Source organism: Mobula birostris, chromosome 12 (assembly GCF_030028105.1).
Source record: "Mobula birostris isolate sMobBir1 chromosome 12, sMobBir1.hap1, whole genome shotgun sequence".
Classification (NCBI taxonomy): Eukaryota; Metazoa; Chordata; class Chondrichthyes; order Myliobatiformes; family Myliobatidae; genus Mobula; species Mobula birostris.
The window spans coordinates 62,051,383-62,074,184 of record NC_092381.1 but is presented as its reverse complement, the minus strand read 5'-3'; the positions used below and the strand labels follow the sequence as shown (position 1 = coordinate 62,074,184).

Below are 22,802 nucleotides of genomic sequence, written 5' to 3'. Positions count from 1 at the left end.
CCTATTTCTTGCGGGATCTCTAAATAAATAAATAAGAATCTATGCTTCATAATCTTCATAACATCCCAGCACTGGTAACAGAATTATATTTACTGAGAAGTAGTCCTGCACTACAGGAGATTCTTTTTTCCCTTTTCTATTGACCATTGGGAATCCAAGCTTGGTCATTCTTTGATCTGGATCAGTAATCTCTGCACAGATGTCTCTGACTCTTTGAGAACCATAGAGTCGCTCGGCAATTCTTCGCCATGGATAAGTAATCTCTGCACCGATGTACCATAAAGTGGCGTAGGTACACCAGGCAATCAGGTGAATGAACATGTCTTTGATGGAGACCAGTCATGTTATTTTGGTTCAGCTTCTGGGGAATACTGAAATGCACTTTCAATTCTCAGGAGGAAACTGGAAAAATCTCAAAAGGGATGGTCATGTTAGAAATGTCCCTGGTATATAGGCTAATTAAGTACCATTGCCCCTATTTTGGCTGATGGATAATTGCTTCATGTTTCTTTCATGCCTCACTTTGATTTCTCCCATCTTTGGTGCCGGTTAACTAGAATTTCAATATGCTGTCTCGAATTTCCGTTTAAATTAGAGCCTTATGTTTTTAAAAAAATTCAGTTTCGTTATTTACTAAATTGTCGGTCAGAACTGGTGTAGCTGTTTGGCTTTGTAGCTGCTCAAGGCACCAGAAGCCTTGTCAGTGATTTGTTTTTATTCACTCCCTGTCTCAGGTAATCAGGAGCTGCAAAGAAGGCATTCTGCATTGCAGTGAAATCAGAGTTTATTGTACGGTGTTAAAGGTTCCAATTGATGGCACTTGTCAAGTGGTCATATGTAGGCATATATCTAGCTAGTGTAATTGTTTAGATGTAATTCCTGCATGGATAGCTTTAGCAGGTCTTGGAGATTAAATATGGGTATCTTTGGTGAACTGCAGTTGTTGCACGAAATGGAGTGCGAGGTTATTCTCACCTCCCGATGGACAATTAGTCAAAGTCATATTTTATGGAGTTGCAGCAGTTTCCTTTCAAAGAGCTACTTTGCCCGCGTCAACTGATCAAGAGTGAAGTAGGTTCATCACTGAAAGTATATCAACATGAACACAAAGTTAATCATTAAATGCAGCAGTAAGTTTAAAACTAATTTAAAAACAGAAACTGCAAGTTCAAAGTTGTAAGCAAAACAGATTCTGCAGATGCTGGAAAACCAGAGCAACACATGCAGTGCCACAAAGATTTTATTGCACTTGTTATCCAACTTCACTAAACCTTTGGGGAAAATTATTTTCTTAACTTTTTATTAATCTTCTGCTAATAGTGTGCACTTGAGATATTTAGACCGTAAGACATAGGAGCAGAATTAGGCCATTCAGCCCATCAAGTCTGCTCCGCCATTCCATCATGGCTGATCCCAGATCCCACTCAACCCTATACCACCTGCCTTCTCGCCATATCCTTTGATGCCCTGATCGATCAGGAAACTATCAACTTCCACCTTCAATATACCCACGGTCTTGGCCTCCACTGCAGTCTGTGGCAGAGCATTCCACAGATTTACCATTCTCTGGCTAAAAAAATTCTTCCTTACCGCTGTTCAAAAGGGTTGTCCCTCAATTTTGAGGCTGTACCCACTAGTTCTGAATACCCACACCACAGGAAACATCTTATCCACATTCACCTAGTATTTTCAACATTCAGTAGGTTTCACTGAGATCACCTGGCATTCTTCTAAATTCCAGTGAGTACAGGCTCAAAGCTCCCAAATGTTCCTTGTATGTTAAACCCTTCACTCCCAGAATCATCATCGTGAACTTCCTCTGGACTCTCTCCAATGACAACACATCCTTTCTGATATATGAGGCCCAAAACTGTTCACAATACTCTCCAAGTGCTGTCCTGACTAGTGTCTTATAGAGGCTCAGCATTATCTCCTTCCTTTTATATTCTATTCCCCTTGAAATAAATAGCAACACTGCATTTGCTGCCTTTAACACAGACTCAATCTGTAAATTAACCTTCTGGGAGTCTTGCGCAAGGACTCCCAAGTCCCTTTGCACCTCTGATGTTTGAACCTTCTCTCCCATTTAGATAATAGTCTGTATTATTGTTATATTTCACCAAAATGCATCATCATACATTTCCCAACAGTATATTCCATCGACCACTTTTTTGCCCATTTTTCTAATTTGTCTAAAGCAATCGCATTGCTTCCTCAGCACTACTTATCCCTCCACCTATCTTCATACCATCTGCAAACATTGCCACAAAGCCATCAATTCCGTTATCTAAATCATTGACAATCATTTCACAATGTGAAAAAGTAACGGTCACAACTCTGATCCCTGAGGAACACTACTAGTCACCGACAGCCAATCAGAAAAGGCCCCCTTTATTCCCACTCACTGCCTCCTACCTGTCAGCCATTCTGCTATCCATGCCAGTATCTTTCCAATATTGCCATAGAATTTTATCTTGTTGAGCAGCCTCATGTGTGGCACCTTATCAAAAGCTTTCTGAAAATCCAAGTAAATGACATCCACTGGCTTTCCTTTGTCCACCCTGCTTGTTACTTCCTCAAAGAATTCTAACAGATTTGTCAAGCAAGATTTCCTTTTACAGAAACCATGCTGACTGACTTGTTTTATCATTAGTCTCCAAGTACCCCGAAACCTCATCCTTAATGATAGATTCCAACACTCCCAATCACTGAGGTTGGGCTAACTGATCCGTAATTTCCTTTCTTTTGCCTTCCACCCTCCCCCCCTGCCCCTTCTGAAAGACTGGAGTGACATTTGCCATCTTCCAGTCCTCTGGGACCATGCCAGATAAGTGAATCTTGAAAGAGAATGACCAATGCATCCGTTATCACTTCAGCAACCTCTTTTGGGACTCTGGGATGTAGTCCATCTGCTCCAGGTGACTTATCCACCTTAAGACCTTTGAGTTTGCTGTGCACTTTTTCCTTTATAATAGCAATGGCTCCCACTCCTGTTCCTTGACACTCACAGAGCTCTGGCATGCTGCTAGTGTCTTCCACAGTGAAGACAGGTGCAAAGTACCCATTAAGTTAATCTGCCATTTCTTTATCCCCTATTGCTACCTCGACAGCCAGCATCATTTTCCAGTGATCCAATATCAAATCTCACCTCCCTTTTACTCTTTATATAACTGAAAAAACTTTTGGTATCCTGCTTTATATTATTGGCTAGTCTGCCCTCATATTTCATCTCTTCCATTCTTATAGCTTTTCTCATTGCCTTTTGTTGGGTTTTATAAGCTTCCCATTCATCCAATTTGGCACTCACCTTTGCGACTTTATATGCCCTTTCCTGGGCTTTTATGCAGTCCTTACCTTCCTGTGTCAGCCACAGTTGCTTACTCCTGCCTTTTGAGAACAACTACTTCTGTGGGACGTACCTAACCTGCGCCTTGTGAACTATTCCCAGAAACTTCAGCCAACTCTGCTCTACTGTCATCCCCACCAGTTTCTTCCTCTAATCCACCTGGACAAGCTCCTCTCTCGTAGCTCTGTAATTCCATTTATTCCATTGCAATACTGATACATGTGAGTTGTGTTTCTCCCTCTCAAATTGCAGTATGGATTCAGTCATATTATGATCATTGCCTCCTAAGGGTTCCTTTCACCAAAAGGGAAAATAACAGCCATCTGGTATGTTGCCCAAGAGCTATGCTGTCTTGGGTTGCATTGAAAGTGTTACAACTGGAGTCTGTCCAAGAGCATAGCAGAAGGGAAGAAAAAGCAGTTTCCACATCAGCTGGAAAACGCATATCATGGTATTGGATGGATGGGTGGACGTGTCCATAATACCTCTCAGTTCAAGTCAGTATTTTGTGCCTTGGGTAACTTCAGACAAAAGGGAAACATTGGCTCAGTTGATGGACACACAACTGATTGAGTGGTATTGAACAAACCAAATTAGAAAGATTTCAGGCTTACAGCTTGGGCTGCAGTGATGTAAAGCTCGTAGATGGATCAGCAATGGGAATCCTATAGTTGACATCTGGGGAGAAAGAACTGGGTTATGCCTGAGGTTGAATGTTTCATGATGAGGTATAGCTAAGATTAGTTTTCTTCTAACATCCCACATGGAAGAATAATAATTGCCAGCTTACAGTTGATGTAGGCGTGGATATGTGGCCTGAAGCTTAAATGTGCTGTGTAACTGTACCGCAATATAGTTGATGCTCCGGGAGAAGAGAAAATGAGCGAGTAGGTGAGGTCAAACGTTTCGAAATGCAGCATATATTGCTTGAGGAGAGAAAAGAATCGGTTAACTAATAGGGAAGAGCTGTTCTGGCAGACTTAGAAAGTATGTCTGAGTATATATTTTCTTTCCAGTTTCCATATGAGGAAACATCTTGTAAAAATGTGTTTCGCGTGATAAGGCCAATCTGATTTGAGTTGATTTAGACTTTGCTCAGAGTCTGGGTTTTGAAATAAAATTCAAAGAACTGCCAAAGTATGTAGTTTTTATGTTCTGCATTAACCCCAGTTCCCTTACAAATCCTGTTCAGTTGAATAGAAGCCGGTTGATCCAATGGGATTTTACTATGTGAAGTTCAAAGTGCTGAAGCACATCAGAGCATATATCAATCAAGTAAGTGCCTTGCAAGTTGAAGACTGAACTGGCATTTCCAAAGGGAATGAGATCAAAGAGGGTGACTGAGGCCTTGCAGTCTCTCTCTGGAGACAGTGTTTCGATCAGTTGTTCATTAAATTCCATCCAGGAAGAAGTTGGGGGGGGGGGGGGAAATTGCAGCAATGTGACTGCTTTTGGAAGCAGAATTTCATTCTGCCTTTTGATCATGCAACAAGAGCAGGCAGAATCTCATCACAGCTGTAGTCTTGGTACAATGGGCAAGTTGAAACAAACTAGGGTAGTTTTGTGTGCAATTAAAGAAATAATGGCATGCAACTTTTATAGAAATACATTTAACTCTTTCTGTGCCTTTTCTTATTTTTAACACCATTCCCATGAGTTTATATTTGGGTCCATTAACAAGCATGCCTGAATTTGTCCTCGCTGTATACATGTGGATGAACAAGCTTGGATGAAAAGCACTGTTGTGTTCTGATGTATATTTTGGAAGACTTGACTCAAAGGTTTGTTGTGAAGTAGGATCTTCATTTTGCAGGGGAAACAGAGAATAGTAAAATACCCAGTGCTTTCTTTTTGCCTTACAGAATATATTTTCAATCGAGTGTAGTAACAATAACAGTTTACATTTGGATGGTATTGTGAATAAAGCCCCAATCAACAGCATAGAGGTTTCACAAGTAGACAGAATAACTGTGGAGAGCACAAAGTGATTTTAAGAAATGGGGCTGGAGTGCCAGTGTGGCTTTGAAGGCTTTAATACTGCTTTCGTATTAATAAGTGATGGCTATCTCCATGTGCGTTTAAACCTGTGCCTGTAAGGGAGCACTGCGACTAACAGTTCCACAGGCAGTAGAGGCAATGCTTGAAACACTGATGCTAGAAATGCATATACAGATCTTTTGTGTTATTACTCAAATTTGATGTGTATAACTGTATTTCTATGACATTAAAATCTGATTTCAGCACCAGAAACTAGTCTTGCGTTGGCACTTCAGCTATGCTGCTTCTATGTTGCAGAATCAAACACAAAAATATGTCTATTAGTTTGTTTAGCTTCAGAGTCCAATAAAACAAAATAATTTTCCCAGCCGCCTGCTGAAGACTGGGGTGCTGTGTATTTTCCGCATTTCATTTGTTCACACAATGAATATTGACTCGTGCTTCGTCAAGTGGCACTCTCTTTGTATCTTGCTTTAAAATCAGGAACTTAAGAAAACAGAAGCTTAATTTCTCAGATACTCACTAGAAGCCATGGTTATATGAGTATCAGTGGCTATGATGTCATATGATGCATGCATAAATAATTGCCAATAAGGTAAGGCGAATGCCCATTTATGAAAATATGTTCTAAAGAGAATTGGTTGGGTGGTGGTGAAAATAAATTATTGATTTCATGTAAGTAGTAGCTCTCCATCACACACTTTGGCATTTCTTCATCCTGATTTGCTGCAATGGGATTAGAACCATTTCACCACCATTGTTAATTATTATTTGATTTTTCCCTCATCTGAAATAATGAACTTCTATTTTCTTCCTTCTGAGTACGTTAAACATGCAAATCTAAGTTAAATTGATTTTGTTAGAAATGAAGAACATTGTTCATGCTGCTTATTCCGAAATTGAGTCAGAATTCATTTCCTGGTTATGTTGCTGTGAAAAGTTCAAAACATCTTAATTTTGTACTTAACAGGTTTGATGGGAATTTTAACACCAATGTTTCAAAAACTATTAGCTGTGACAGACTTTCTACGACTGTCAATAGCCGAGCATTTAATCCTGGACGTGACTTAAACACAGGTTAGTTCTTTGGTTGTGCTGGATTTAATTCATTTGCTTTGTTTTTGATTCTAAGGTTTAGATGGGGCAAAAGTATTAATTTTACTTGTCCTTCTTCTTTAACAGTTGTAAAATGTTGTCTCCTATTTCCGAAAGCCCCCTTTTCATCCCCTCATACTTCAATGTCCCACTCCTTTTAAAATCTTACGATGAAACTTTGGTCATTCTCTCCTGATATTCAATCATTCTTGAAGCTCTGTGAAGAATTGGGTAGGCATGCCTCCATCCATTCTTCTCTGAATGCTGGAATCAAGTTCAAGCAATGCTGATAAGATGAAAACGTGTCATATAATATCTAGGCGATCCTCAAATCAAATCAACCCAGTGTTTTGTAATCTCTAATCCAGCACTAACTCAACAGCTTCATCTCAGCGAGCAGTGTTGAGTGCGGTAATATCTGAAACAGCACTTGCAGGTTCCATTGAATAAGGGGACTCTGCCTTGGACAAATGCCAACATCATGGTGTGCCTCCCCGTTTGCAATTGCACACACCTGTCTCTGATTATAGACCGAGTTCACAGTCACCAATCGATGGGGCAGTCCTCTACCTTATGGAGCAAATGGTCACTAGAACTTTCTGTCTCATTCATGTGTTCCTGCTTCTCAACATGGAGCCCAGAACCACTGAGTTGCAGATAATTTGTGCAGATGTAATTGCCTTGGGTAAAAATGTCCACATACTCCCACGTATTGAAGCAGTCACACATCTTTGTCCTGCCTCCATTTTGTGTGTTTAAGGTAATGTTAATGAAATTTATCATTTTGTTTAATTTAGTTGCATACTATATGTTAACTTCAAATTGCCCACAGACAATAGCAATCAATTTACCTGCCTTACCTGTGATGTAACACTGTAGAAGTTTTCTCGTTGCAGCTTTCAAACTGCTCTGTTAGAAACTGTCAACTCCAGTGTGAAGTTCTTTTTACCGACGCTGATCAATATAACTGAAGTTCCTTATTCACAAAAGCCTGCATTTCAGGAATCACGCACACTGTATAATTACATGTTTATAGAGAAGTTTAACAGATGCATTAGTGAAAAAGGATTAGAGGTGATGAGGAGTGGGGTGACAGGAAATTTGTATGGAATATAAACATTCTTTTTAACCTGTTAGGTTAGTTAGTCTAAACTTGTGTTGTAGTTTGTGTCAAAAAGAATGTAATATCCAAATAAGTTGTATTCCTGCGGGAAAGTGGTAAGAAACATGTCTAACTTTCACCATTTCTGTTACTTTCCTGGGATACATCAGTAGTTCCGTAGTAGCTCTAATCACTTCTCTCTGTGGGATATGCATTTGGGTGATTGTTAATCACTCAACACCATAAAAGCAAAGGGGACTTTTTCTCTCTGCTCCATTCTGTGCTAGAGAAGTCTAGTCAAAAGTTAAGCAAGACAAGAGATTGTCAGCATTGGGAATTGGTGATATTTTGGCCTTTTTTTCAACTGAAGATCATGCTGATATCTGGTATGTATGAAGTGTACGTTTATCATATTTTTTTGTGTTTTATTCATACACAGTTCTGCTGGAGTTTCTAGGATCTGCTTTAGAGGACAGTGGGGATTGATAGGTGGGGATAGGGTGGTGCTGATTGAAAAATAACTGTAGAGAAGTTTCTTCTTACAGAGGGCAGCAGATCTCTGGAATACACTGCCCTAGTTATACTTGAGATGGAGACAGATAAATATTTGCAAGATCAAGGAAATGTAGTCAGCATAGAGCAACCATGATCATATTGAATGGTGGGGTAGACTTGGAGGGCCAGGTGGCCTATTATTTTGTTATGGGCTACATGAGCTAGAATGTGTTTTAAAATAACGTTTTGCCATTCTTGGTGGTAGCAGATTGTGCTGAAAAGTAACCAATTTTCAAAAAGTTTATTTGAGAGTGAAAGTGAAAATCTAAAACCCTATTTTTTAAAATAGAAGAACATCTGGGTGATGTGGAATTATGCACAGTGATGGTCAGAGGTTTATGAATGTGATCACATGCTGGGTACAGTCAGCAGGTGGCCATAGCTTTGTAAAGTTGTGCAGCATGTTTTTATAACCAAAACCTATTAAAATAGGTTCCTGGGAATGTATAATAGGAAAATAGATAACTGATCAATAGTCACCCAAAAAAACAGTTCAGTTGTACAATTTGTTATTCCCTCTATTTTGATTGTTGGAGAGAGATTGTTTTTCGCATCTCATTTCATAGAGGCAAATGGATTTTAATTTATTAGATACCAAGGTTCTGTCACTTGATACAGGCCGTGTGGGGCTGACTTTACAACTTACAGCTGCCGTTGATCTTCAGCATTTGAAACTGAGAGTTCAGCACGTCCAATTCCATCTTTCAACAGATTTGGCCTCATGCATTTTGGCTTTGAACTGGCAACACAATTGGTCTGTTTAGACTGAATTTTAATTTACATTTGAAAATATCAGGTGGAATCTTGGCAATACAGCTCTGATATCTTGAAATCAGTTATTTTTCTTGTAGTGTAGGGGCTGTGGCTACTAATTAATTCTCAATTGAAATAGAGCTGAAAGCATAAGTGTGGGTCCATCTATTAACCCCAGCTTGAACATCCTGCTTGTCCCCATCTGTCTTCTACTGCAAAGTTGAAAGTTTATTTTTCTCTCTGAATCCAATCATTGCATCAGAATTTCATGAGGTGATCAGTAGCATTGAAAATTTTGTCAACTCGCAGAGTAGGGGGACAAGGCTTTGAAAACTGAGGACTAGAATCATATTTGCAGCATTGTGAGCAGATTTGGGCACCATATATAAGAAAGGATATGCTGGTAAGAGGCGGTTTTGAGAATGGTGTCCTGGATATGAAATGGTTAACGTATGAGAAGTGTTCAATGGTCTGTACTCACGGGGGTTTTAGTTAAATGAGTTTTAGTAATCTCACTGAAACCTAACAAATATTGAAAGGCCCAGATAGAATGGATGTGGAGAGGATCTTTCAAATAGTGGGAGAGTGTAGGTCCAGAGGGCAGGGCCTCAAAGTAGAAGGATATCTCTTTTAAAAATGAGATGAGGAGAAATTTCTTTCGCCAGATTGTGGTGAATCTGTGGAATGCATTGCCAAAGACTGCTGTGGAGGCTAATTCATGGTGATAGGTTCTTGATTAGTAAGAACATCAAATGTTATGAGGAGAGGGCAGAAGAATGGGGTTGATAAGGAAAATATTTCAGCTATGATCTAATGGTAGAGCTGACTCGATGATCCAAGTAGCCTACTTCTTATGATTTTGTCATATATCATCTCTCTCAGAATTTCTACAGGCAGGATTACACTGAGCCTGCCATAAAAATTGTATGAGATTCCCCAGTAATTTTTTTCCATTTATTTTTTAAACAATCTTACTTCTTTAACCCAACAGTTCTTGCTGACAACTTTAAGTCAAATCCTGGCATTAAGTGGCAATATTTCAGTTCAGAAGAAGGGATCTTCACCATTTTCCCAGCACATAAATTTCGCTGCAAAGGTGGCTATGAACATCGGAGCAGGTGGGAATTTCTAGTTTTGTCCTCTTAAGGGCTTTGCATTTTCTTTTTAATGATTGATTATCCGATAGTTTTCACCTTATTAGTTTCAACACATTGATTAAACTAAATATGTTAATAAAAATATATCAAGTAGGTTTACTAGATTAATGCATAGATGAATGTATTAAGAAATGTCTTTAGAAACCATTTTGTTTCTGTTTAAGAACTCCAGCTGAAGATGAAACTGCAGCATAATAAATAATTTGTCTATTATAGTCAGATTATTACTGAATAAGAAACAGATAACGATGTTTGATCTTCAATTTATTATTTTTAACGTTTAGTGTAATTTCCCTCTAATAACTTCTGGGATGTGCTGTTAAATTTCTGATCACCCGGTATTATTTTCCTTAAATTTGAATAATCTCAGATTTTAAAAAAATAGAAAAGTAAGGGGAATTCTGGGGCACTGAAATTAAAAATTACAATACACACAGAATACTCCATTAGGCAGCAATCGTGGGGTATGAAATAAATTTAACATTTTGGGTTAATAACTTGTCATCAGCATTGGTGTGATGGAAGATTATTGACCTGAAAAATGAGCTTCTTTTCTGTTGCCACAGATGTGGCCAGACCAGCTGAGTCTATCTACCATTTTCTGTTCTTCTTCCCCTCCCCACATGATCTGAGTTCAAGGTCCCAGTTATGAGATTTCTTAGTAGAAAATAGATCTTTCTGATTTGTAAGTACTAGTTGATCAAGCTAATTAATCACAGATTGATACCTGGAAGCAGTGACATTTGTATGCACACAGGCATTTTGTACCTTCACAGATGTGAATCAGGTGTGAGGGAACATTGATTATATATTGGGAAAATGTGGAAGAATTATTGTCTACCATTCTTCCCTTACAAGCTTTTTGACATTCTTTTGGTGCAGGCCTGTATACGTTTCCACAGTGAGGCCACAATCAAAGCATATTGTGGTCGTGGTGGATCATGGGACTTCAGCCACAGACACACAGCTTCAAATAGCCAAAGATGCTGCACAAGTAATCTTAACCTCTATTGATGAACATGACAAGGTAAGCTCTACTCAGCCCCATCTGTATGGTAAATGTGGAATCTATCCTACATCAAGTCATCCTACCAAACGATACACAACTGGTGTAGAAATATTATCTATGTTTTCAAAGTACTGAGGCCAGATAACGTGAGTACAAATGAATTACCTTCGGTGGGTGGTTTGTTCCTGCTCTAGTAATCATTTAAAAACTGGAAATGCAAAACCTCCTCAAAGGATGTTAAATGGGAGATGTCCCCATTTTATTGGTGCTTCTGAGAAGGAAGCAGAGCTTACTGAGTTCTGACAAAAGGTCACACACCCAAAATTTTCACTGCTTATTTTTTCCATAGATGCTGTCTGACCTGTTGAGTTTTTCTAACATTTCCTGTTTTTGCTCCAGATTTTCAGCATTTTAATATTTCAAACTTACTCTGTTCTCAATTTTTAGACTTCTTGGGTCTAACAAGGACCCAGGTATGCACACATGCTCACTCACATACTTAGACATTTACCTTTTCAATACATGTATATCCAAATAGAAACTCCAGAGAAGATGGCGGCACGACGCAGTGCGCAGCAGCCACTCCGGAATGAATATCTGTCATCTGTCAAGTAGGGTGCCGTGCACAATCCTGATTTGATGGAGACAGATGTGAGAAGCACGGAGGAACATCTGGTGAAACTTCTGAAATGCCTGTTTCGCTGCCGCTGCTACTGTGTGATCCAGAATCTCTGGAGGATAAGGCCCCGAGTCCTTGGCTTTGCCTGTTGCTTGGTGGCTGGGGCCGGGGTCGAAGTGCCTGGCTGAGATGGTACTCGGTGTCGGAGGGCTGGTCGGAGGCTCGAAGGTTTTGGACGGACTCAGTCGGCTGTGGTCGGGTGCTTCCAGGTTGCTGCATCGGCAAGTTTGCGGCGCTGGAGATTCATGGCAGGGAGAGTTTTTCTTCCTTCTGCCGTCTGCGTGAGATGATGGGGCTATAGGGACTTGGAGACTTTTTTTTACTGTGCCCATGGTCTGCTTTTTATCAAATTATGGTATTGCTTTACACTGTTGTAACTATGTGTTATAATTATGTGGTTTTTGTCAGTTTTAGTCTTGGTCTGTCTTGTGTTTCTGTGATATCATACTGGAGGAACATTGTATCATTTCTTAATGCATGCATTACTAAATGACAATAAATGAGGACTGAGTATCCTCATAATCTAATCTAGTCTAAGATCCTTAGTAAAGATCTAATATAATTCTTCAAAACGAGCAGAACCAACTTAATTAGACATAAGGTGATAGATTATCTGGTTAGGAGATGAAAGTAGAGTGTCGGCTTGTGATCCATCAGTTATCAGGTTGGTGGACCAGGCTAATTAAGTTATACTTTAGAAATGGGAGGAAACTGAAGGGGAAAAATATCTGGGATCAAACTTATTCATTTTTAAATATTGAGTAATTGTAATTTGATCAATGGAAACAGAATAGGTTGACTTCAACACGAGCTATACAGTGAAGAATTTCAATAATAATATATTGTTTTGTTCACAGATTTCTGTGCTGGCTGTGGCAGATACCATCCGGACATGCTCACTGGACCAGTGCTACAAGACATACTTGTCTCCGGCCACCAGTGAGACTAAAAGGAAAATGACCACATTCCTTGGCAGTATAAAGTCGGTGGATGGTGCCACCCAGCATGCACTGGGCTTTCATAAAGCATTCCAGTTACTGCAGAATACAAACAACAGCACAAGGATCCATTCACGTGAGTGCACAGAAGAGTCGATACAGCTGAATACTTAACTTCTCTATAGCTGGAAGTTGAGCTTCAATAGTTATCAATGATATCCCACAAATTGATTATAAAATTGTTCATTAGACAGCATTGGCTTTCAGAGAATGACTGGCCCTCTTAAAGCTTCCTAGAGTTGCATAGCATGGAAGCAGGTTCTTTGGCCCATCTTGTCTCAGCCAACCAGGATGCTGATCTGAGCTAGTTCCCATTGGCCTGCATTTCTCCCATATCCCCTTGATCCGTTCCTGTCCATGTACCTGCCTAAATGAATTTCAAAAGCTGTAATTTCACCTGTCTTCTATTACTTTCTCTGGCAGATCATTCCACATGCCCATCACCCTCTGTGTGTAAAATTTGCTCCTCAATTTTCCCTTAAATCACCCCCCCCCACCTTAAATCTGTATCTTTTCTACCCTGGGGAGAAGGACCAACCAATTCATCTTATCTATGCATGGATTATTTGGACAAGATTAGAATTCAGTATCAACTAATTGGCATTTGTGTTTAATAAACAAATCAATTAGAAGTTAAATTTGAATAAACTTCAGGGGGAAACCTGCATCTTTATTGGTAAGTCCTGTTGACAGGTGTGGCCAATGAACCACCAAGCCGTGTGCAACACAGGTCAGAGTGCAGGAATACTTTCCTGCCTGCCTGCTGGTTTGATGCAACAAGGTAAATAAGGAGTAAGGAGGTTAGTGAAGGACACAGAATTATGAAGTTATCTCTAAGAATTTTTTTTTACAGTTTTGAAGCTTACGTTAGATTGGCTATGAATAAGTGCACAATGTAACAAGAACAAGAAGATTTGGAAGATAATATATTTACACCCAAATGCAGATTAGCAATTTGTGAATGCTTTTTCCCTGTTTTTTTTCCCCTGCAAAATATCTTTTGAAATGTGTTCATCAGTTTATAATTTGTTTTTATCTAGCATGCTCTTTATCTCGTATGAGGGTTTCAAACATGCCGGTGGAATGATAGTTACCATGGAAAAAAATTAATCATTAACAATCACTTTTGACCAAATGAGTATAGAGTTCAAAACTGCTTTGTAGTTTGGTGTGAGGTTAACAAGTTTACCACTGTGGGGAAAACAAAAGTTGGAATGGAATTTTGACATAAGAAGAAAATAAATGCATTTCTGAAGTTTTGGTCTAAGGCTCCTTCGGGGCTAATTTACCTTGACCATGAGTTGGATGATTGTAGAAAGTAGAATTTTGGCAAGGCCCTTGACTTGGTCCCTCATGGTAGGCTGGTCCATGAAGTCAGATCTTATGGGTTCCAGGGTGAGCTGGCCAGTTGGATACAAAATTGGATTGGTGGTAGCATGCAAAGGGTGGCAGTGGAGTTTCTTTCTCCAGGTTGGAGGTCTATGACATGTGGAGTGTCACTGGGATTAGTGCTGGGTCCCTTGTTGTTTCTCATGAATAATTTGCATGAGAGTGTAGGTAGCATGGTTAGGAACTTTGTGGACTAAAATGCAGAATAGGGTAATTGTTAAGTGAACTGAAGACTTCCTTTTAAAATCATAGCCGTTGACGTGGTGATCAAGTACTCGTCATCGGGCATGGACAGCACAGAAGGCTGTTTATGTTTAAGGTTACAGCAGGATCTAGAACAGTTGGTAAAGCGAGCAAATGAATGGCAGATGGAATTTAACTTCATTTGGCGTGTTTGAAATCCTCATATGAGATAAACGAAGGGCATGCCAGATAAATAAAGTGATAAGAGCAAATTGGGTAATTATTTTAGGCCAGGACGAATGGCAAAGCTCTATGTAGTCTTTTTGAACAGAGGGACCTAAGTGTACAAGTACTTGGTTCTCTGTAGCACCAACATAGGTAGAAGGAGTGGTGAAGGTGGTGTATGGCAGTGGTCCCCAACCACCAAGCCATGGACCGGTACCGGGCTGCAAAGCATGCGCTACCGGGCCGCAAGGAAGTGATATGATTTGGCGATATGAGTCAGCTGCACCTTTCCTCATTCCCTGTCACGCCCACTGTTGAGCTTGAACGCACGCGAGATCATTACCCGCACGTCATCCATGTCAGTGCGGGAAGGAGATCAACTCCTCGAGCTTGCAAAAGACGGGGGGCTGAAAAGTATGTTTGACATAACATCTCTGCCGGCATTCTGGATCAAAGTCAAGGCTGAATATCCTGAGATAGCCACGAAAGCACTGAAAACGTTGCTTCCATTTCCAACATATCTCTGCAATGAATGCAACGAAAACTAAATTGCGGAATAGACTGGGCATAAGGAACCCCGTTCGAGTATCGCTGTCTCCCATCACCCCTCGATGGGACCGTCTTGTTGCAGGAAAACAAGCCCAGGGCTCCCACTGATTCAGCGATATTGGTGTGTTGCAATGATTTTATATGTTCATACGGGGAAAATATGTGCTGTGTGTTTAATATCCAAACGTTACTTAAAATGTTATGATGCTATTGACTTATATAACCATATAACAATTACAGCATGGAAACAGGTGATATCAGCCCTTCTAGTCCGTGCCGAACGCTACTCTCACCTAGTCCCACCGACCTGCACTCAGCCCATAACCCTCCATTCCTTTCCTGCCCATATACCTATCCAATTTTTCATTAAATGATAATATCGAACCTGCCTCTACCACTTCTACTGGAAGTTCATTCAACACTTAGTTCAAGCTCCCCTGTCCTCCCCTGATAATTGACTTATCGCTATATTCATGCGAGAAAAATATGCACTGTGTGTTTAATATTAAATTTGTTAGATAAACCCTTTTAGAAACAAAATTGAGTGTATTAGCCACTTATCACCTATAATCCGGTCGTGATTAACACCCCCGGAAAAGAATCGCCAAAAGCGATTTGCAGAAAAAAAATTGGCATGAATACGCATGGGCACTGGTGCCCGCGCAAGGCTTCATGGTCATTGCAGTCTTTTCCCGGGGTAAACCCAACGTTTTGACTGCTACTCTTGTCCGTTGGCAACCCTACCCCTACCCTCACCCCTGCCCCCCGGTCCTCAGTGCAAAAAAGGGGACCCCTGGTGTATGGCATGCTTGTCTTCATTGTTTGGGGCATTAAGTACAGAAGTTGGGTTGTCATATCACAGCCATACAAAGTGTTGAGCCCGCACCTGGACAAGATTGTGCATCCTGGTCATGACACTGAAGGAACAATGTAATTTAGCTGGAAAAGTTGTGAAAAAGAATTATTAGCATGTTGCCAGCACTGAAGAACAGGATAATCAGAGACTGTTTGCCCTAGCTGAGGAGTGAGGGTTTACAAAATCCTGACGGACATAGATAGGAGTAGATAGTCGCCGACCTTTTTCAGGATAGTGGAATCCTGAACTAAAGGGCAAAGGTTTAAGGTAAGAGGGGAAAGATTTAAAGAGGACCTTGGGAAAGTTTTTTCACCAGGAGAGTTGTGAGTATGTGGAATGAATTGCCAGAGGAAGTGGGTGAAACAGTTACAATATTTAAAAGACATTTAGAGGGGCTCATGGAGAGGAGAAGTTCAGAGGGATTAAGTCAAATCCAGGCAAATGGCACAAGCTCCGGAAGGCATGGACAAGTGGGTAGAAGGTCCTGTTTCTCTGCAAAGTCAAAGTCAGAGTTTATCTTCACTTATGCTGGTACATGTGTGCAGAGTTGCACTAAGGAAAACTTGCCGAAGCAGCAGCATAGGCACATAGTATGAGATGAGCAGAATTCACGTGATAAGCATAATTTATAAACAATTTGTACAAGAAAGAACACAATTAGAACAAAATGAATGTTGTGGTGCAAAATGGTTAAAGTAGTCATAGTGTTGTTGTACAGATAGTCCTTGGGGCTGTGTAGGTGGGTTTAAGAACTGAGTTGCTGAAGGAAAATAGCTGTTCTTCAACCTGCTGGTGTGGGACTTCAGACTCCTGACCACTAGTAATTGCAGGAAGGTGGTATATGACGAACAATAACATGGAGGTATTCAGGAAAGGTAACGGCATGCAAATACAGACTATCCGGTAAGAGTCAAAGATGATTTGCTGCAGTGATATAATAGATCTGAGGACAGTTTTAATTATGAAGCTTTAACAGGGATTAACTAGTTTGGTAGTGCAGTGAGATCAGTGCCGGACTCTGGAGCGAAGGTTCCCAAGTTCGAATCCAGGTTGGGCCACCCCTGAGCACACTTTCCATCCATGCCGGGTTGAGTGTCAAGCTAGCCACTCGGCCTCGTTAAAAAAAAAAAGGGTCGAGTCAGGAACGTTCATATCGTGACCCGGTTAATCCACGTGCCAGACAAGAATGGCTGAATGTCCGGTATGACATGCTTAAAAAAAAAACTAGTTTGGTACAGGTTAGAGTTCAAGTGTGTCATCATTTGGTTCTGTTTGTTTCTGTGGGTTGTACTATGTGATTTGCACATAACACTGTGCCTTCAGCCATATGATAACATGGTTAGAAGAGTAGCAGCAAACTAAAATGCAGAATGGAATCATTACTAAAGATATCATTTTAAAATCATAGCCACTGACATGGTGATCATCTACTTGTCATCTGGCATCACCTCAAAGGATTCCTCAGAAGAAGAGAAAAAGGCGACCCTGAGTGTTATTAGTGAGGAAAACAGACATCTCAATAACTCTGTGATGATCCTTACATATGCTCTCATGAATGGTAAGATACTGATTTTCTTATTCTGGCAGTGCATTTTGAGCACAGATATAAAGTTGAGTAAATTTGAATGAGTTATTCTTGCCATCAAAGCTCTAATGTAATTGTTTAGAAGACAATCATGTTTCAGATGGCCAAATTGAAATCAGCTATTGGCATTTATCAAAGTGATCTTTGTTTTTCTTGGCTTCACTGCAATGATACAGTGCTTTCTTTGAGGTTCACGCTGGGTATCACTCTTGGAGGTGACACTCCAACTGCTAAAATTACTTTCCTATTTCTTTAGGAGTGAAAACTTCACTCTTTACTCTCGGCCCTTGCCTGAGCTTCTGATTAGTTGACTAGAATATCTACTGCCTTTGGTCATGCAACCATTGGAGTCTTATTGATTTAAGAGCTAAAGAGCAGAGAAGTAGGGGTAGGAGTATATCATTTGATTCTTTGCTCCATCACTTACCATGATTGTGAGCAGTCTTCTCTCATTGTTATTTTCCTGCACTATCCTTGTTTTCAGAAACCTAAAATGTCCCTTACCTTGAATGCACAGACTGTGACTGACCCTCCACAGCTGTCCAGGCTGAATTATGAGATGAGTCACTCTTAATCCTTGGTTTCTCCTTTCCTTCATCACAGATTTTTTGCCAAATCTCAACTAACATAACTGGGTCAAAATTGTGATGGCTCTGCCCCAGTGGTAGAAGTGCAAAAACAATTTGATTCCCACTTTTCCCCCAAGGAGTAGACCTTAACCAGTGGGCTAAGTCTGCTGAGGTCAGCAGATATTCCAATTTGCTGACCAGAAGCCCATCCAAGAGCTGAAAGAGTCAACTCTTGGGTTCAGGAGCAATTGGAAAGTAGTCTTCTTCTGTTGAAGTGACATGTCACAGATCAATACCCTGGCTAAAACTTGTACGAAAGCTTGAAGGAAATTCATGCTGCCATTTAGATGGTATGATTTTAGACCTAGTGGACAATGGAAGAAACTTGCAGGTGGGCTACTGATGAAGCAGTGAGACGAAATGACACTCTTCACTCTCACCACTATAATCATCGGATATGCTTAGTGCTCAAGTGGCAATGAACATCTACCATGTGTCTTTCAAGAATTGAAAACTACTGTAGGTTAAAGTAGCTTAATAATGATGTGGGAAGGCTCTGGTACCAACAGTTACCGATGTAATGTGGGGTCTGAAGGCTGATTGCTGGTATGTGAAGTCTGAAAGAACTCATCAAGTGGTTGACCTAAGGTATATGGGGCAACGCCATTTATCAAGGATTTGGATGAAAAATGTAGCTGAGTAGTTTAACAAGAGTGTGGATGACACCATGATTAGTATATTGTGGACAGAGTAAAAGGCTATCAAAGAACTCAGCGGGATGTGGATCAGTTACAGATATAGGCACAGGAGTTTAATCTGTGCAAGTGTGAGGTGTTGCACTTAGTGAAGTCGAATATTAATAGTAGACCTCTCAATAATATTGAGGTACAAGGGTATCTTAGGGTCTAGGGTCATAGTTCACTAGAAGTGGCTGTGCAAGTAGATAAGGTGGTAAAGAAGGTGTATGGCACGTTTGCCTTCATTGATGGGGTTGAGTATGAGTAAGGAAGTTACGCTGGAGCTATGTGCAACTTTAGTCAGACTACCTGGAGAGTAGTGCGTGCAGGTCTGGTTGTCCCATTTTAGGAATGGTATGGAGACTGGAAAGGGCACGAACGAGGATTAACAAGATGCTGTCTGGATTAGAGCTATAAGGAAAGATTAGACAAACTTGAATGGTTCTGCCTAAAGCATTAGAGGATGAGGGTAGATCTGATAGAGGCATAGATGGTCAGATTCTTTTTCTCAGAGAGAAGGACATGCTTTTAAGGTTGGAGTGGGAAGTTTAGAAGCAACATGGAGGGCACGTTTTGTCACTCAAAGAGTAGTAGATGCCTGGAATGAGTTACCAGGGGTGGTAGTGGAAGCCGGCAGTTTAAAAAGCTTGTAGATAGACATACACGTATTGAAGGGAATAGAGGATATCGATGATACACAGGAGGAGGACATTTAGTGTAAATTGGCATCAAGATCAGCATGGCATCATGGGCTGAACAGCCACTCCAGTGTGTACTATGCTCGAATTGAATATCTATCAGAAGAATGGATAAAGTAGTTAGATTCTTGATTGGTCAGGGCTTGAAGGGATACGGGGAGAAGGCAGGAGATTGGGGCTGGGAGGAAAATTGGGTCAGCCATGATGAAATGGTGGAGCAGACTCGATGGGCCAAATGGCCTAATTCGGCTCCTATATCTTATGGTCTTTGAATAATGATGGAGATTATTGAATTGGCAGGGAGATCCTAGTGTTGAAGAAAATGTCAAAGTTTGTACTATCATCTATACCACAGAGCAATTTGAAAGCAAATTGGACAGGTTTCATAACAGCATGATAGAGTGCTTCCGCTGGTAACTTGTTTGAAGGATATTGTCTGATCATGTTAAATGATTTGGAAATGTTCAAAGCAATGATACATATGATTGATCAAAGAATTCGGAGGTAGAGTGGGTATGTGGAGTAATTAAAATTATGAAAGAATTAGTTGCCATATCAATTTATCGGCTATCATTATTAACTTGAGTGAATGAACTTTTGAGAATTAACGGCATATCTGCAGAAGGGTCTCAGCCTGAAATGTCAACTGTTTACTCTTTTAACAGGGATGCTGCCTGGCCTGCTGAGTTTCTCCAGCATTTTGTGTGTTGCATTGGATTTTCAGCATCTGCAGATTTTCTTGTGTTAGCATCTTAAGCATTATTTCACTCTACTACCAGAGATGACATGTATAAGATGATAAGGTGGTGATTAAAAAAAAAGAATGGGTACATCTCTAGTACATTGGCCTGTTTTTGAGGATCCTCTGAATGCCTTGCAAGAGAATGCAAAACACACAGACTTTAGCAGTGGGGGGGGGGGGAGCTATGGTAGTATAGTAGAGGGTTTTCAAAATACTTTTCCATTTTGCTTTCCTGTCAAATATGCATTAAATAGAGCAGAATCTCATTTGTTTTGTCAGTAACACAACTATTTCCAGCTTTAATATTATTTGTTTTATTTTAGAGGGCATAACTGGTTTGAAGGAGCTTGCCTTTCTTCGAGATTTAGCAGAACAGAATTCAGCAAAATACGGAGTTCCTGATCGCACGTCGCTCCCTGTTGTAAAAGGAACAATGATGGTATTGAACCAGTTGAGTAACTTGGAGACCACTGTAGGACGGTTTTACACAAACCTGCCAAACCGAATGATAGATGAAGCTGTGTTTAGTCTACCATACACGGATGAAATGGGTGATGGTAGGTTTGGTCTTTCCTTTTGAAGTTTTCTGTGTTTTCTCTTCCCAATATTCCCTTGTTTCTTATTAGCATCCCTATCAAAAATGGTGTACCTCTTTCATTTCGTTGGCAAATGGCCGTTGCATTATCAATGCAGCAATGTATGCATCTTCCACAAGGTCTGTTTAAAAATTCATGGCTACTGTATGTCAAATGAACCAGCAATGAATTATGAGGTTGAAAAGTATCTATATTGAAACTCATCTGTGTTTTACTGAACTTAACGGAAGTGTTCAACTATGTGAGGAGGTAAAGTCAATCAAGGCTCAGATTCCATGAGAAAGGGGGAAAAAATCCAGCATTTTAAAAAAAAAACCTTTTTTCAAAATTTTTTAAGATGTTCCAAGGTAGTTCATGGCAATTTTTATGGGTACTGTTGCATCGGGAAATAGACGGGTTAAGTTGTCTCTGGAATCAACACAGTGATATGTAACTGGGTAAGCTCTTGCAATATTAGCTGTTAGATAAATGTGGCCCAGAACAATTGTGAATACTACTGGATTTTATTAATATATTCCCCTTTCAGTGTATTGGGGTCTTTTGTTGATAATTCTTCTGAGAGATGGCATCTCCAACAACAGTGTAGCAGCTTCTCAGTGCTGCCTTTAAATGTAAGCTTGCATTATGTGCTGATGTTTTTGGAGTAATTTGTGAACACCTTAACTCTGAGGACGTTACCACTGAGCAAAGAGTGAAATGGGCATGTGCTTGGTCATTAGATAAGGCAATACTGAGTTTGAATGTGAGGTATTCCATGAGCAACTGGACAGCACTCAGTCTGGCCTCATGCAAGTTGCGGAGGAGTTCTGGTTATCCAGGGCCCCGTTCCCAAAATGTATCTATACTGCTGGAACCTGCATGCCTCATGAGACCAAAATAATATTATGCAATCCTCCAATTCTTTTAACCTTTTTGAAAATGTACTTTCACAGGATTGATCATGACTGTTAGTAAACCGTGCTATTTTGGAAACATGCTATTGGGAATTGTGGGAGTGGATGTGAATTTGGCTTATATTCTGGAGGACGTAACTTACTACCGCGATTCATCTGCTTCCTACACGTTCTTAATAGATAATAAAGGTGAGAAGGTGATTTTTTTTTTAACCAGTAACAGCATTAGAGCTTCAGGCCAGCATTATCTGTGAAGCAGAGATTTCCATGTTTTACCCGTCACACAGCAAACTGACTGAATTCCAAAATGTAAGAGATCAGACCTACCCAAACAGGAAAAGGGTATGAAAGGTCATTTTGAAGTGGTTGTTCCAAACTTAACCAGCACTATAGAACCAGGGTGAATTTGATTGTTTTGTAATTAATGTTCTCATTTCACTTGTTGTTTGTTAATTGATTGTCTCCCTATTGGAATACTGGAAATGGGTCTGAAAATTGTACAGGATTTTGAATACGATGTTGTTAGATACTTTCCCTTTCCATTTCAGGTTACACCCTAATGCATCCCTCCTTGACTCGGCCATATCTTCTCACAGAGCCACCACTCCACACGGATATAATTCACTATGAAAACATTCCAAGATTTCAGCTTGTCAGGCAGAACATCCTAAGGTAAAAACAAAAGCTATGAGTCAACTATTAAATAGAGTAAATTGCTCTTAATTATCCAGTGTGAACAGCTGGTGCTCAGAAATCACCTGAATTGATCGCCTGCTCTATGTTAGCTGATCTCACTGTGTTCCAGTAAGCATTTTGATCCTATATTCCCAGAGCTCATTAAAATGGAAAGTTATCATGTGTAGCTCAAAGTTATGTAGCATAGGAGCTTCATACTGGCTGGCAGGTCATGATACATACGTTGTCAGCGATATTTTTCTGATGATGTTTCCTTCCACCATATACGTTGTTCTGATGGTGCGTTAGATGGGGGCGCGTTCGGACACAGTGACATTCTGAGTCCAACCAAAGGTGGCACTGCTTGTCGTTTTATGATGGCAAGATGCTACTAGTTATCAACAATATCAAGC

The 22,802-nt window shown here is 40.2% G+C and overlaps 1 protein-coding gene across 2 annotated transcripts in view; it reads left to right on the top strand.

Annotated features, from left to right (window-relative positions):
- cachd1 (cache domain containing 1) overlaps positions 1-22,802 on the top strand; it is a 193,594-nt gene that overhangs the window by 128,581 nt on the left and 42,211 nt on the right. For both annotated transcript variants that reach the window (XM_072273892.1, XM_072273891.1), the window contains exons 5-12: positions 6,315-6,421; positions 9,841-9,967; positions 10,889-11,033; positions 12,552-12,768; positions 17,303-17,452; positions 20,549-20,782; positions 21,754-21,903; positions 22,263-22,386. In XM_072273892.1, coding sequence (XP_072129993.1) covers positions 6,315-6,421; positions 9,841-9,967; positions 10,889-11,033; positions 12,552-12,768; positions 17,303-17,452; positions 20,549-20,782; positions 21,754-21,903; positions 22,263-22,386 — 1,254 coding nt within the window. The remainder of the gene's footprint in view (positions 1-6,314; positions 6,422-9,840; positions 9,968-10,888; positions 11,034-12,551; positions 12,769-17,302; positions 17,453-20,548; positions 20,783-21,753; positions 21,904-22,262; positions 22,387-22,802) is intronic.